The sequence below is a fragment of the Chrysemys picta genome, chromosome 7, assembly GCF_011386835.1.
Source record: "Chrysemys picta bellii isolate R12L10 chromosome 7, ASM1138683v2, whole genome shotgun sequence".
NCBI lineage: Eukaryota > Metazoa > Chordata > Testudines > Emydidae > Chrysemys > Chrysemys picta.
This window is the reverse complement of record NC_088797.1, coordinates 127,226,941-127,241,208: the sequence shown is the minus strand read 5'-3', so window position 1 is coordinate 127,241,208 and position 14,268 is coordinate 127,226,941. Positions and strand designations below refer to the sequence as shown.

The 14,268-nt window shown below is 50.2% G+C and overlaps 1 protein-coding gene across 1 annotated transcript in view; it reads left to right on the top strand.

The window, feature by feature from the left end:
• Nucleotides 1-14,268, top strand: part of ARMH3 (armadillo like helical domain containing 3) — a 160,489-nt gene that overhangs the window by 28,981 nt on the left and 117,240 nt on the right. Inside the window, 4 exon segments of the mRNA XM_008179796.4 lie at nucleotides 1,430-1,523; nucleotides 7,187-7,288; nucleotides 11,605-11,663; nucleotides 13,451-13,516. Coding sequence (XP_008178018.2) covers nucleotides 1,430-1,523; nucleotides 7,187-7,288; nucleotides 11,605-11,663; nucleotides 13,451-13,516 — 321 coding nt within the window.

The following is a 14,268-nucleotide window of genomic DNA, read 5'->3' as shown; positions in this document are numbered from 1 at the left end:
GGGTGGATTGTCAATAACCCTTGTCCGAAGTAGGGCATGACTTGCCTTAAAACTCCCCAAAAATAACGGAAGAAATGTATGGCTCAAATCACATTCTCTACCTGCCCCAGTATTGCAGGAATCTCCAACCACTAATGTCTAGGGATGGCATGAGGCATGGCTAAACTTAGATCCACATTGTCCTTGTAGCCCCTAGTACCCTGCTCATTCTAATCTCTTGCTGCTAGGTGGTGCTATATACCTTGGCTGACAGCTGAATTATTTTTGGGGGGGTGGGGGGGGGGAGAGAAATCCCTTGGTTTTATTCCATGGGAGAAAACATATTTTCAATGGAAAATGTATTTTAAAGCTATATTTCCTACATTGGACTTCGAGTGGTAGCAAGTGCCCATGCTTCCCATAAAATGTGTGGGTTTTCATCCATCTAGTAGTTCTCGAGCACTGTCCCTAACTTTCAAATCCTTTGTGTACCGCACATTGTATTAAGCATTGTGAGATGCGTCTGTATGTAAGACACAATATGAAACAGTCTTGACTACGTCACAGCCGGATTAGAACAGACTAGGTTGCTCATGTCGAATCTCCCCAGTTCTACCAGCTGACTGAAATAAACAGATGCCTGTTGCGAATCAGGTTCAAGCAGTAATTAGGCCTGGAGCAGTTCGTGAAGATGAGCTGGGGGGAAAAGGCAATTGAAGGAAGCAGAACAGATCGATGATGTTTCCATAGTGCTGTCTTCTATTGAACCCTCGCGCTTTTCAGCAGGACAGGAACATAGTCAATTGCTGTTGTCTTAAAATGGGAACCCATGAAACACATGAGAATCCCATTTTAAAAGGGCAGAGCAGGATTGGAAGGGCAGGTATTAAACATTCCAGGGTCATTCTGAAAACACCTGGGCGGGGGGGGGAGGGAGGAAGGAGTGACCAGAAGGTCTAAGAGGAGTGGGTGGGTTTGTGTCTTTTCCCCATCACTGTGGTATCTGGGTGCCTTACAATCCTCTCACCCCCTGTGAGGTAGGGCAGTGCTCCTATCCCCACTGCACACACAGTCACAGGGATTAAGGCCAGCAGGGACCACCAGGTCATCTGCTCTCCTGTATGTCCCAGATTGGGGAATTGATGCAGAGAGGCTAAGTGACCTGTCCATGGTTGCACAGGCAGGTTGTGGTGGAGCAGAGATTTGAACCCACATCTCCCAACTCGGAGGCTAGTGCCCAAACCACTGGGCCGTCTATCTCCCCCCCCCACCCCCCCCCCCCCCCCCGTGCTGTTCAGGGTGGTGGTTGAAAGCCTGCTGCCTTGAGCTCTGGTGTCTGCCAACACATCTGCAGCCTGTCTCATCTGGGGTAATATACCTTGTGGGTGTTGCTCCATATTACTGTGGTGTATAAAATGTGTTTGTTTGAGATCATGTGTTTTTGTTTCAGAGCCATCCAGAAATGGGGTTGGTGACAGTGCCGATAAGCCCAATTCCAACAACGCCAGTCACTCCGCTCGGGACCACTCCGCCTTCTTCAGACGGTGAGATGTTTAATCCTCTTTTGGGGGTTAGCATTTAAAATGAACCATAAAATAAATGGCAAGGCAGTTTTTCAAGGTGGCAGCTAACCCATTCTAGCTGGAGAGAGATTTCCTGTCTTCCTGGGAGACCTGGTTTGTTAAGCAGAACCAGATGACACGTTCGATGGCTTTTTATTTCTGCTTATAAGAAGAATTACACCGACTCTCTGCTCTTGTGTACGCTGCCCAGAGGAACTGCTGGCATCTTTCCCAAAGCCATAGCTAAAGCCACATCTTGCTAGAAGGGGACTGACACAGCCCTCCTGTCCCAGTGTGTCTCCACACGGATGCAGCCACCCAATTAATGTTTTTTTTAAGGGCTTTGTTTATGGACATGTCTGAGGTTTCGGTGGAGCTCATCTCCCAGGCAGTTAGTCACAGTGGGCGCCTACTTGTCACTAATGAACTTGTTTCCAGCTGGAAATTAACCTAGGATTTGAATCCAAGCTGTTCGAGAAGCAGCAGCTATTTCTCTATTACCTCTGCCCATTCTTCAGACCGGCTTTTTAAATGACGGCTTAAACTGAGATCTGGGAGCCTGGTTGTTCTAAACAAGATACTTTAATGTGTGCATAATGCATACGAGAGCTGTATGGACCAGCTCTTTATTTGAGATTGTGTAGACTTAACCCACTCTGAGAAATCCAGCAGGATTACACCATCGGTGTCTGAAGAAAGCAGTTAACAGAAGAATGGAGTCTGTTTGAACAGAGCGCAATTTGGCAATGTCTTGAAGTGAGAGCAGCATGGGTTACCCTCTTGTATCTGCTGTTCAGGTCATTTGATATCCCGGCTGAAGACTATTCTTCTCCAAAAGGATGAATTCTGCCTGGTTACCATGGATATCGAAAGCTTCAGTTAAAAAAAAGATGTCTCGAGCCTCCCCGTGTATGTGTTTTGTGTGATGCAGCGGGCCCGGCGCTTCGTACGCTTCCTTTCAGACTGTTCATTGCTAATGTATCCACCCACGCACTTTATTACACAACCGACAGGACTGTGCTTACCTACAACTAGCTCCTTTTTTTCTTTTCTTCATTTAGTGAAAGAAGTCAGCCCACTTTGAACAGACACTGCACTCAGCCTTCGCTGCCGGCTCCCTACTGCTCGGAGGGTTATTAAGCTTAAGAAAAGGGAGTTGATCTTAACTTGCAGGGATCATGTTGAGAGGCATTTTTCATTTACATTCCCTGTCGTCTTATCTCTGATCCAGCCTCTCTGCGATGCCAAGCGCTGGAGCCTAGGTTTGGTTAAATTACTGTGTTGCTTCCCAGCTACGTCAGAATTCCTCTCATTTTGCAGGATTTACAATTCAGCTGTAAAATTTGCTCTTGGCTTAGAGTTAGCACAAGACATTTCAGCTTTCGAATGGACGGCTTTTTTTCTTTCTGGTGCACTTAAAAAAAAAAAAAAAAAAAAAGGCCAAGCTATTTTCAAGATACAAAGCATGGAAAAATCCATGTATGGGTTCCAGGCACTCTTCTGTGCAACTTGGGTTTAAAAACAGGCTCATGTTCCGAATTGAAATTCCTCCGGCTGTCAGCCTGTAACATGAATTAAGCCTTTAAAATTTCAAAATAAAACCCTATGCCTTCATAAAAAAGCTACGGCTGTAGGGTTAACTGGGTTCAGCAGGGCTGGGTTCTGCAGAGTGAGTTTTTTTCATAAGACTGTTTGTTTGCTATGAACTGTGCCTCTGTAATATACAAATCTAAGGTGTCTGTCACCATGGTATCTAAATGCTGATTTGTTTACTGTTTAATATTCATCAACAGCGTACATCATAGCGGCTCCGGTAGGAGCCATTATGGATGTGAATGCATATTACCGACCTTGGCTAAATCTTCATGAGCAATTCATAATGTTGGGGGTAAGAAAGTTTCCAGTCCCATAGCAGAGGGGTGCATGGACTTGGCTGTTTGAGAGTCACGTTAGCAACATGTCAGGAGCCTCTGCATTAAATGGAGCAGCTTGCAGACCCTGGAGAAGTGCAGCCCCCAGAAACTGAAGGGCCCATCCTGCACTAGTCCAGTTGGATTCAAACTGCCAGGCCCCATTGGCTGCTTGGCCCTGTCATCTCTGTGGACTGCAGCTTTGTATTAGAGATGAGCACACAGACCGCCATGAGCTGCATGTAACTCCCACTACTGTTTGGGCCCCTCTGCATGTCAGTGCCAGTTTTGATCCCCTTATTTCCTGCCTTACACATGCTGGAATGTTAGATGGCTTTTAAAAATGAAAATATCTGAAGGGATCTGACTTAGAGGCGCAGAGCCAGACATCAGAATTGGGGCTGGAACTTTCTCGTGAGTTCAGTCCCCCGTTGCTGGGCATGGATCACTGGTCTCCTAAGGACCGGGTGTTGCAGTGCTTGGGGACAGTCCCTAGAGAAGCCCTCCTGTTTGGTACTTGGAGCAGAGGCCCTTGGCTCTGGGCGCCTGGGTTCTATTTCTGGATAAGTCCCTTCCCCCTTCCGAGCCTGGTTGCTCCTCCGAGCTCTAACCCTTACTTATCTCGCCGCGGGGTTTAACAGGCACTTTGAACAGGGAGAGGCGGTCTGTGTATTTATTTAGATTTATTGATGTAAAGGCTCCTGTCCCAGCCTCCAAGTGCATTTTACATAAATTAAAAACACAGTCGCCTAAAGGATCAAACCAGCAGCCTCTTCTCACCCCAAATCCTCGTGCAAGCTCCAGCTACTTTTCTCTCCCCCAAAGGCCAGGCCAAGAGATAGGCTGAGTGCTTGCTCTGCAGGCAGATGGAAAAGAGGGCGTGGATTCCAGAGACGAGCACCCCTTGGAGCTGCTAGCAGCTCCTTCTCCCATCCAAAAGTGGGTCCAGCGCATGCCTCTAATGAGACCAGGTCTATGGCCGTATGGCCTGAAAAAAGGGGTCCCGCAGGTAAGCAGGTCTCAAGCTATTTAGGACTTTAATTGGTCTAAAACAGCACCTTGAACTCCAGCTGGAAGCCCCCAGGCAGCCAGTGCAGATCACAGAGCGGTAATGTCATGCGGTGCGGCTTAGCAAACAGACTGCCAGGTCCTGCACCAGCGTTGGTTCCCCTGCCGATGTAAGGGGTAGCCGCTGTGATGGCCGTGGAGCTGCGAAACAGACATGGCCCCGGTTGTCGAGAGAGCCGGGCTACATGTGCGGGGGAAGGGCACGCATAGTGCTTTCGTTCGGGGGGAGCTGTCGGACGAGCAAAGCAGGAGAGCAGCGTAAGGGGCAATAGAGAAGCAGCCTCCCAACAAACACTGGGGGCAATTGCAGGGCAATGGCGCCAGCCCCCAAGGACACATCTGCTTCGCCAGGCAGGAACTAACTAAACCCTTTTCAGGAGCGAGATGGGGAGTGGTCCGTTGCCAGGAGCTGCCCAGAGGGACAGGCCGACAGACGCTGTGGAGACAACTTAAGCTAGTTGGGTCTTCCGCAGCTCTTGGTTTAAGACCTGAAATGGCCTGGCTCTAGATAAATAATGCTGTGCTGGGCGCAGGCTGTTTGGCCCCTGTGCTAACCGCTGGGCACTGCTCCTGGGGGCAGTGCTGGCTGTGCAGCATACCACAAATAGCAGTGTGGCCCTGGCGGCCTGCCTGAGGCTAGCCACCCTCGCGTGTACCGAGGCTCTCGAATGGGATTGTACTGGGGTGGCCGTTCACTGCTCACTCGGCTATTTGTAGCATGCTAGCTCGATCCAAGCCAGCGCCCGTATGTCTTCCTGCGCTGGGAATCGCACCTCCGACTACAGCGTAGACGTAGCCACTCAGACCTGCTGAGATGAGCAGGGCTGATCACAGGGTGCTGCAGAGCAAGAGAACTGCCTGAGTCCAGCCCCAAACCGAGGTGACTGGGGCCTGGGACCTGAGGGGAGGGCAGTTAGCCGGGTAACTGGCAGCACACGGCAGAGGTGTCTCGTGTTGAGGTGTCAGAGGCATGGGGGACGGGAGCAAGGTCTGTATCAGAAATGCTCACCCCCTCCCGGCCTGATGCAGCTAGGGGCAGATGTCTCCATGTGGCTGTTTAGTTTCACTACCATAAACCGTGATCTGCCTGAACTTGGCTTCTGCCTGCTGTAAATCTGTAGAGCTGCTGCCCGTAAAGCTTTCGTTTGGGAAACGTTGGTGGGCATTTAAAAAAAAAAAATCTCTGCGTTGACCTACAGCAAAGCTCCTTGGTCACGCAGCACCTCTCTGTGCTGCAGCTTTTCAGCTCTGGACTGTTCCTGCAGGAGAAGGGGGCAGTTTTCAATGTCCCAGAGAGAAAGGGGAGGGAGCCTGGCATGCAATTGGCACTTACCTCTTCACAGTTGTTTCTTAAGGGCTCAAATCCTATTATTGAAACTCAGCAGGGCCTTTCCCGGGCACGTTCCTTTCCAAATGAAATCGGTGTAAGCCTCCTCTGCACGGACTGCTGGAATTAGTCACCTGTCGCCTCCGGGCTTGGTAGGCGCTGAAGTGCCAAAGCAGGAGCGTCATCTGCACTTGTGGGGTCTGGAGGAGGGGAGAGCTGGGACCCCTAGCCAGAGCTTGGAGCAGGAGCGGTGGGCTCTGGAAGGAGCTGTTCCCTACTCACTGTGACACAAGACCTCTGACTGGGGAGTGGGGGATCAGATGATCTCTACAGTGTTGATAAATGCAAAGTGATGCACATTGGAAAACCTAATCCCAACTGTACATACACAACGATGGGGTCTAAATTAGCTGTTACCACTCAAGAGAGAAATCTTGGAGTCATTGTGGGTAGTTCTCTGAAAACATCCACTCAATGTGCAGCGGCAGTCAAAAAAGCAAACAGAACGTTGGGATCATTAAGAAAGGGATAGATCATAAGACAGAAAATACCCTATTGCCTCTATATAAATCCACGGGATGCCCAGATCTTGAATTTTGCGTGCAGATGTGGTTACCGCATTTCAAAAAAATTATATTGGAAAAGGTTCAGAAAAGGGTGACAAAAATGATTAGGGGCATGGGACAGCTTCCATATGAGGAGAGATTAAAAAGATGGGGACTTTTCAGCTTTGAAAAGAGATGACTAAGGGGGGCGGATATGATTGAGGTCTATAAAATCATGACTGGTGTGGAGAAAGTAAATCAGGAAGTGTTATTCACTCCTTCTCATAACACAAGAACTAGGGGGTCACCCAATGAAATTAATAGGCAGCAGGTTTAAAACAAACAAAAGGAAGTATTTTTTCCACACAATGCACAGTCAACCAATGGAACTCCTTGCCAGAGGATGTTGTGAAGGCCAAGTCTATAACAGGGTTCAAAAAAGAACTAGATCAGTTCCTGAAGGATAGGTCCATCAATGGCTATTAGCCAGGATGGGCAGGGATGGTGTCCCTAGCCTCTGTTTGCCTGAAGCTGGGAATGGGCGACGGGATGGATCACATGATGATTCCCTGGTCTGTTCATTCCCTCTGGGGCACCTGGCATTGGCCACAGTCAGAAGACAGGACACTGGGCTAGATGGAACTTTGGTCTGATGAAGTATGGCCGTTCTTATGTACAAATGTGTTCATTACACCCAGACCCTAACGTCTGAGAATCAAGTTCCTTGAGTATCTTCCCCTTGCTCATTGTATGTGATATGCAGAGGATAAATGCGTTTCTTCTGCTTTATTCCAGTTATAAGCTCTGCAGAGCTGCCTTTGGATGCCGATGTGCAGACCAGCAACCTGCTGATAACCTTCTTAAAGTACAGCTCCATTGTCATGCAGGACACAAAAGGTAACCAGATCCTATTGTCGAGGGAGCCGTGGGTCCAGGCAGTGGGGCGGTGTTAGCGTAACTCATACAGAAGCTACCTGGTCTCCCCGGGAACGCTCTGTACCTTGAGAGAATGAACTGATTTCTCCTTGCCAGATGGTAATTACGTGGCTCTTGGGGAGACCTAGTGCTGGAGGGAGGGAAGCCAAATATAGAAGGGGAAAATTGTAGTGCATGTTAACCGAGGGAGTCTCAGCAAGGCCCTCTCTAGGAGGCATAAGCGGATCCAATTCCAAACTCTATGGGAGGGGAGGAGAATTCAAACCCCGCAGAGGTGGATTTTTAAGAACTTTAAGGGACTGACACAGGAATCTGAACTCCGCTCCAGATGTGAAACGTGTGCCCTTCAGCACCTATGGGTAATACGAGGGGCACTTGAATTAGTAAAGGGGGCTTCAGTGATTCCCCGTTGTAGTTAGATTTAGATGCTGCTGGGCCAGGTGGTATGTTTACATCTTTGCTTTGTGTTGCCTGGCTTTTTACACGTTGGAGTGGAAGCTTTGGTAACGTGTCACTGACGCGTCACTGGCCAGGTGTGCACAAGACTGCTCAGTTAGCACCACTGCACCTCATCACTCGCACGAGCAGTTACTGCACATGTGTGAACACCTTTTTTGTGCCAAATTTCAGCCTGTTGCAAACGCGCTGTTGTCTGTCCAGTTTTACACTGGCTGAAGATAAGTAGATCCCCACAAATAATAGTGCTGTTATGTATTATTTGAGCGCTAAGTACTCAGCACTGTACAACATACATCTGTGGCGGGGATTTCTTCCTAAACCCAGGCAGCCCATGGCCGGTTTGTCCTGATGGATGGAGGCTGGGGTCCCTATATATGTTTTCCCCCTAGCTTGGGTACCCATGTTTGAGGTTTGTGTAGGGTACGTCTGTGCAGCCCACACAGTGCGTTTCCCAGCCTGGCTCACCGGATTTGGGCTTGCGGGGCTCGTGCTCAAAATAGCTGTACAGGTGTTGGGCTCAGGCGGGAGGGTGGCCTTGAGAGCCCGAGCTGCACTGTCCCCGTGGCTATTTTGAACCCGCTAGCGCGGGCCTGGCTCTGTGCGCCAGGCTGGAAGGCGTGCTGCTGTGGGCTGCCCCAGGCTTTGCAGGCTCACCCTCGGTGGCTAATCCCGTGAAGCGATTTGCCATGAGAGTGGCCTGTGACAATGAGCTCCACAACCTGATCATTTAAAACGTGGAGCCTTTTAATTTCGTTGGGTGTATCCCTTGGTTCTCTTTTTTGAGTGGTAAATAGGGGCTCCTAAGTGACCTTCCCTTGACCATACGTTTGATGAGAAGAGGAAGCATTTAAGGCCAATATCCCATGGAGGGATGGGAAAGGAGAGAACCAGTGATGCTACAGGATCACTTCTATCTCGGGGTGATGTCCACTTGCTCTGACTCCAGGCCTGCACAGTTGTTCCACCCCTGCCCTGGAAGGTGTAACTTAAAACCCATCCATTCAATCAGAATCCCGTCTAATTAACCCCTCTCTGCCTGACCCCATAGACACAGGAGGCTTGAGAGGGACCATCTGTAAACTAGGGCTCAGATTGGCGAACATCCCACGGGAGCTGGGATGTTTCCCTACTGTACTGGATGTTTGTAAAGGGCTTTCAGATCCTCTGCTGGAAGGTGCAAAGGATTGCTCTGAATAGCAGCCCACCTCGCCCATAGCTCGTGGCTAGAAATGACCAGCCATTCACAACCTGAGCAGGAGAACGCATGAGTACTTAGTGCGTGGCAGGAACACTTTCAGCCTAATCCCCGGAGAAGAGACGTGGAAGCAGCACCTTCGAAATAAGCCGTGAGATCTTGCAATAGAAAGATAACAAGGCTCTCGTGTATTGGAGTTCCCGAAGGCCACTGCTCCTCCTTCCTGAAGAGAGAAACTTTTCCCTTCTTTTGAAAACAGTCTGGCTGCTGTAGGGAAAGGTGCCGCTGCACCCCAGCTGTGCCCCTACGTTTACTCAATACAGCAGGTTAAAATTCACACCCCCTGGGGCTTATTTTCCCTTTAATAATCACATGTCTCAGCACCGATTATAGAGCAGAGCGAGCAGCCCGGAGTCAGATCTGCTTGCAAACTCAGTGCAGGATGTTTGTATGCAGTGTCCTGAATGCAGTCACCAAAGGCTTTTGGGAGGTGTGTGGCTTAACACCCTTTTCTGCTGTATGAAGGCGGCCTGTGTTTTCAAAATCTTTCTTCTTGTGTGTTACTTTAAAACCAGCCAGAATGTCCAGTCTGGTCTTCCCTGGTGTTCTGGAGGGTTTGTTGGAGGTCTCAGAACTGTGGCTTGGGAGCTGTCTTTGCAGGCTGGGGCATAGACTCCGTACGGGGATTCCTTTCTCCCCCGTGGTTCTCAATTATTCGATCAGTGATAATGGAAAACAAAATAAAAGCAGAGTTTTAAACAGTTTGAATAAAAATTGCTTCCCCGCTCAATCAGTTCCTTCAGATTTATGATCGGATAACTCTGCCAGAGTCTTCCATGGCAGACAGGGCCTGAATTTCTAAGGTGAAAAACAAGTGGTGGGTGTGGGGGAGCCCTTAACGTTAAAAATAAGCCCTCCCAGGCTTTCTAGCCATCATTCTGCCCCTAGGGCAAGACTCTCGGCACCCCTGAGTCTATGTGACTGCTGGGGATAGAGCTCAGGCCTTTGTCTATCGGCACTATGCTCAGTGCACTACTGCCCTGCCCGTCTGCCAGAGCTCTTCGGCGTAATGTACCGGCTGGCGTAAGCAACAGAACCGATCTCCCTAGAAGAGCTGATGCCAGGGCAGTTGTGGTGCTCGAGGAAGGGCTTTTCACCGGGAGTGTTGGCCAGGGGCGAAGCTCTGCATCCCGAATATTTGGGAAAGGGACGGGTGAGCCAGAGAGAGACCCCTCTGTGACGTACCAGGGTGCAATCCAGACTAACGAGCATCTGTGTCACCCCCTTGGGCACCTTTCAGTGCCTTGCTGCAGTAGTTCCCACCTAGGCTGCTCACAAACAGCCTCCTAGCGTGTGTGTGTGTGTGTGTGACTGCAGCCTGCCAGCCACACTTGGGTTACACTCTGGCTCTCACCAGCCTTGATTATACTGCAGGGATCCCAACACACCCCCAGTCCCAGATTCTCTCTCTCTCCCCCCCCCCCCCCCCCCTCCAAATGTATGTCCTGCACTGCCCAACCCTCTCCTGGAGAGAACAAAATATTTTGTCTGTTATTCCTTAAAGGGAATAATATGCCTGTTTATTATCTCAAGTAATGATTCAGACCCTTCAGCTTAAACACGCTAGATTAGATAAAACAGTAAAACAAGTTTATTAATTACAAAGAGATTTTACGTGAGTACAGGTAATGAGGCATAAAAGTCAGAAACGGTTACAAGGGAAATAAAGATAAGATGTTTACTAATGCCTAATTTAACAAACTAGACTAGATTCAAGCAAAATTTCTAACCATGTGCTTTCGGCAGTCTGACTGACCGAACCCTGTAGGTCAGGACCCCTCCCCCAGAGTCCAATGAATGCTTCCTGTGTTCCTTCAGGTGCAGTGAATACGATGGGCAGGAGGAGAGAGAGGGGTGCCGTTGGGTGTTTTTTTTCCTCCTTTTTATAGTTTCAGTCCCCCTCTTGAAAAACATTTCTGGTTGGGCACTAGGAGACAGAATCTATGCAGAAGGATGTTCCCTGCTGCCTTTTTTCACCTGGTTGAGGTTCCTTTGTTTCCCTCCCTGCTTGATGGCTGTTTACTGCTTAAATGCAAGTTAAGCAGAGCACACGTTCCTTTGTCGAGGACAGACCCGTTTGCTGACTTCTGTTGGAGCAGGGCTGTGGGGTTTGGAACATGTGTTAATAACACCATACAGGGGAATCTTATCACTTCACATACAGTGTTGTCACATATTTCCTCCGGACAATACTGACCAAAAAATTGAGTTTACCTTACAAGGCACGCTTTGTCCCAAGATCATAACACTAGTGAGTAGGGTGTGACTGCAGGGTGTATTCTGTCACACTGCTGAGAAAGAGATCAAGTCTGACATGGCGTTGTTAGCAGAGACTCCCGATAGCTCAGTGGGGTGTAGAGGTCTGGCTGCTGGGGTGATGCCTTTAGGGCCACGGTGAGACTATTTACTCTCCCAGGGTGGGTGAGTAGGTGTATGAAGTTTGATACTCGGCCTCTTGTCCTGTTTCCACCAGGGAGGGTCTTTCTGCTCTGAGTCCACACGCCGACCTGTCGGCACAACAAGGCCTAGTGGCTCACGTAGGCTTGTTTTTGTTCATTTGCAGACGAACACCGGCTCCACAGCGGCAAGCTCTGTCTGATTATCCTGACGTGCATAGCAGAGGTAGGTCTTGTGCATGACCCCATCTCATGTGGCAACCTGGCTCCACGCGGGTGCCCCTTCCCCTCGCTTCCTGTGGCTTGGGCACTGGAGAACTGCAGGGGGGTTGGGAGATGGAGACCCTGCTAGAGATGGTTTAATCCTTTGCTGTGAAGTCCAGCACTACTACTGTTAGCACTGAGCCTAAGCTAGCAGAGCGTTGCCTCATTTCAGGGAGCGTCGGCTTCTCGTGTCACACGTGGGGAGCACGCTGAACTCAGACCTGTTCCCCTTTCATTTAGCGCATGTGTTAGGTCACTAGGGGGCACCGTGAGCTGTTCCAGACCCTGATGACACCTGACTCTGCATTGTTCATGCTAAGCAGATGGTGCTGCTTTTCAGCCATCCCATGAGAGGGATCAGGGGCTAGCATTGGAGGGAGTGGCCATGGCCTCCACAGACAGGGACCACGTTGTCCCTCTCCTGCCTTGAAGGAAGTGGGTGTTGTCAGCCTGCTGGGCAGACTGCTCAGGTGGGGAGCCAAGCAGCCAGGTCCCGACTGGAAAAGAGTTTTGGTTGCACACAAGTAAAAACCTTCCCTTTAGAGCAGTGACACTGTCACTGAGGCTCGCAAGTGGCTCTTTAATGTGTCTCCTGTGGCTCTTTGCAGCACGTGATATGGAAACACTGTGTGATGTAATTATTAACCAATCGGCTTTTACTGGGTTATTAACCAGTTGTAGCTGATAAGAATAATATAGATAAACTAAATATTTCTCTGTCACACGGTTTGAATAGGAATAGTACAATGGTGGACCACTGGATGATTACCTGTTCGTTCCCCCAGGTGGGGCACCTGGCATTGGCCACAGTCGGAAGACGAGACTGGGCTAGATGGACCTTTGGTCTGACCCAGTCTGGCCGCTCTTATGTTCTAATAGCGCTCTAGTAAATGAAATGAAGCAGTCCCACTCCTGTGGCTCTTTTGAATAATATTGATCGCTAATTTGGCTCCCAGACCGCAGAGGTCTGCGTGTCGCTGCTTCAGAGCCGCAACGTCAGCATTACTGCGCCGAGTGCGCTGCTTTTAAAGTCATGCTTCATCAAGTGCTGCAGAAGAGCTAGTTAACTCTGATTTCATTACAGATGCTAGTAATTAGCTATTCTTAGCACCTGAGCTCATCAGAAAGGCCTGTAGACAAGGGGAGAAGAGAAATATGGCCTGTGTCTAGCCAAGGCATGTTTGACCCTGGTATGAAATGGCGAGGAGATTTAGTACCGCACTTGGCTGTGTAGTAGCCGGAACGCCGTTTGATTTAGGGTGGATTTGGGAATGAGATTGGCCTGAGGATTGGAGCGGCTGAGCTACCTACTCGCAGCCTGTGCTGCAATAACTTCTGCCGTGATGGGTCCATCAAGCTGCCACTATAAACCTTCCTCTTCGCTCGGTCATGGGGACGAGGAAAGAGGCAGGCAGGAGAACCTCCTTGTGCATTTTACAGCCCACATTAAAATGCTCTTGGCGCTGTCGCACGTGGAGTCCGCGACGCGGGCGAGCAAAGAAAGGCATGGGAAATAAACGACTGTGGGGCAGGCGTTTGTGCCAGTGGAGTCGCTTGGGTTGTCTGACTAGAGGCATAACTGGGGAACAGGGAAGAGAAGACTCAGGCAAGTGCCTCTTCCTGCTGATGGGCAACTTTCTAACCCTCGAGTTGCCTGCAGCTGCCAGTTTTGCCCTGGGGCACGTGGGCTTTGGCAGGGGGGTTGCTGCAGTGGATGTTGCTCACCTCAGGCTTTGCTCTCTCCAATAGGATCAATACGCTAATGCTTTTCTGCATGATGACAACGTGAATTTTCGAGTAAACCTGCACAGAATGGTGAGTCCTCCACCGCAGGTTCCGTCCTCTCTCCTTGGGGTGGCGGAAGCCAAGGTGTTGGGTCCTCAGCTGGTTGTGTATTGTGGCACAGACACCCCGCCTGGGGCCAGCGCGCGGGAGGACCCAGCCTGCCCTGCTGGTGGGGGCGTGGGGAGGAAACGCCGTCATGGCTCGAGACTCCTCGTCAAGGGAATGAGCTGTGCTGGGGAGCAAGCAACCTGGCTCCTTGCTGGCTCGCTCAAGGAGCTGGGTGAGGGCTGGCTTTTGAGCTGCGTCTGCCCGGGGTAGCCAGGGAGAGGATGTGTAATGGGAGGTCTGTGGGGACCGGAGGCATTAGTGCATTCTGGGGAGCAGTCTGCCTTAAGCTTCAGCAAATGTTAGGCCCCATGTGATCCATTGATGTACAGGTCGTAGTGGACCCCAACTTCTTTGAGCTCAATTCACCCCCTCTTTCAGATGGGTGATTCGCCCCTCAAGTGGGGGAGCGGGGGGGGGGTGTTTTTACCACTGTCTTGCCCCAGGGTTCTGCTGCAGGAAGGCAGCTTTCATTTGCATCCAAGGGTCCACAGGAGCCCCGCCTGTAGAGGCAGCCCAGAGGATGTTGTGAATTTGTGCATGCTCCCTCTGTGGGACTTGGCTGCAGGCTCCACACCTCCGACCTACGAGGTGGTCATTCCACCACTGGAATTGCTCTCTAGGGGAGTTTTCCCCCATTGGCGGCCTGGGAGATGGTGGTGTGACCACTCCAGGAC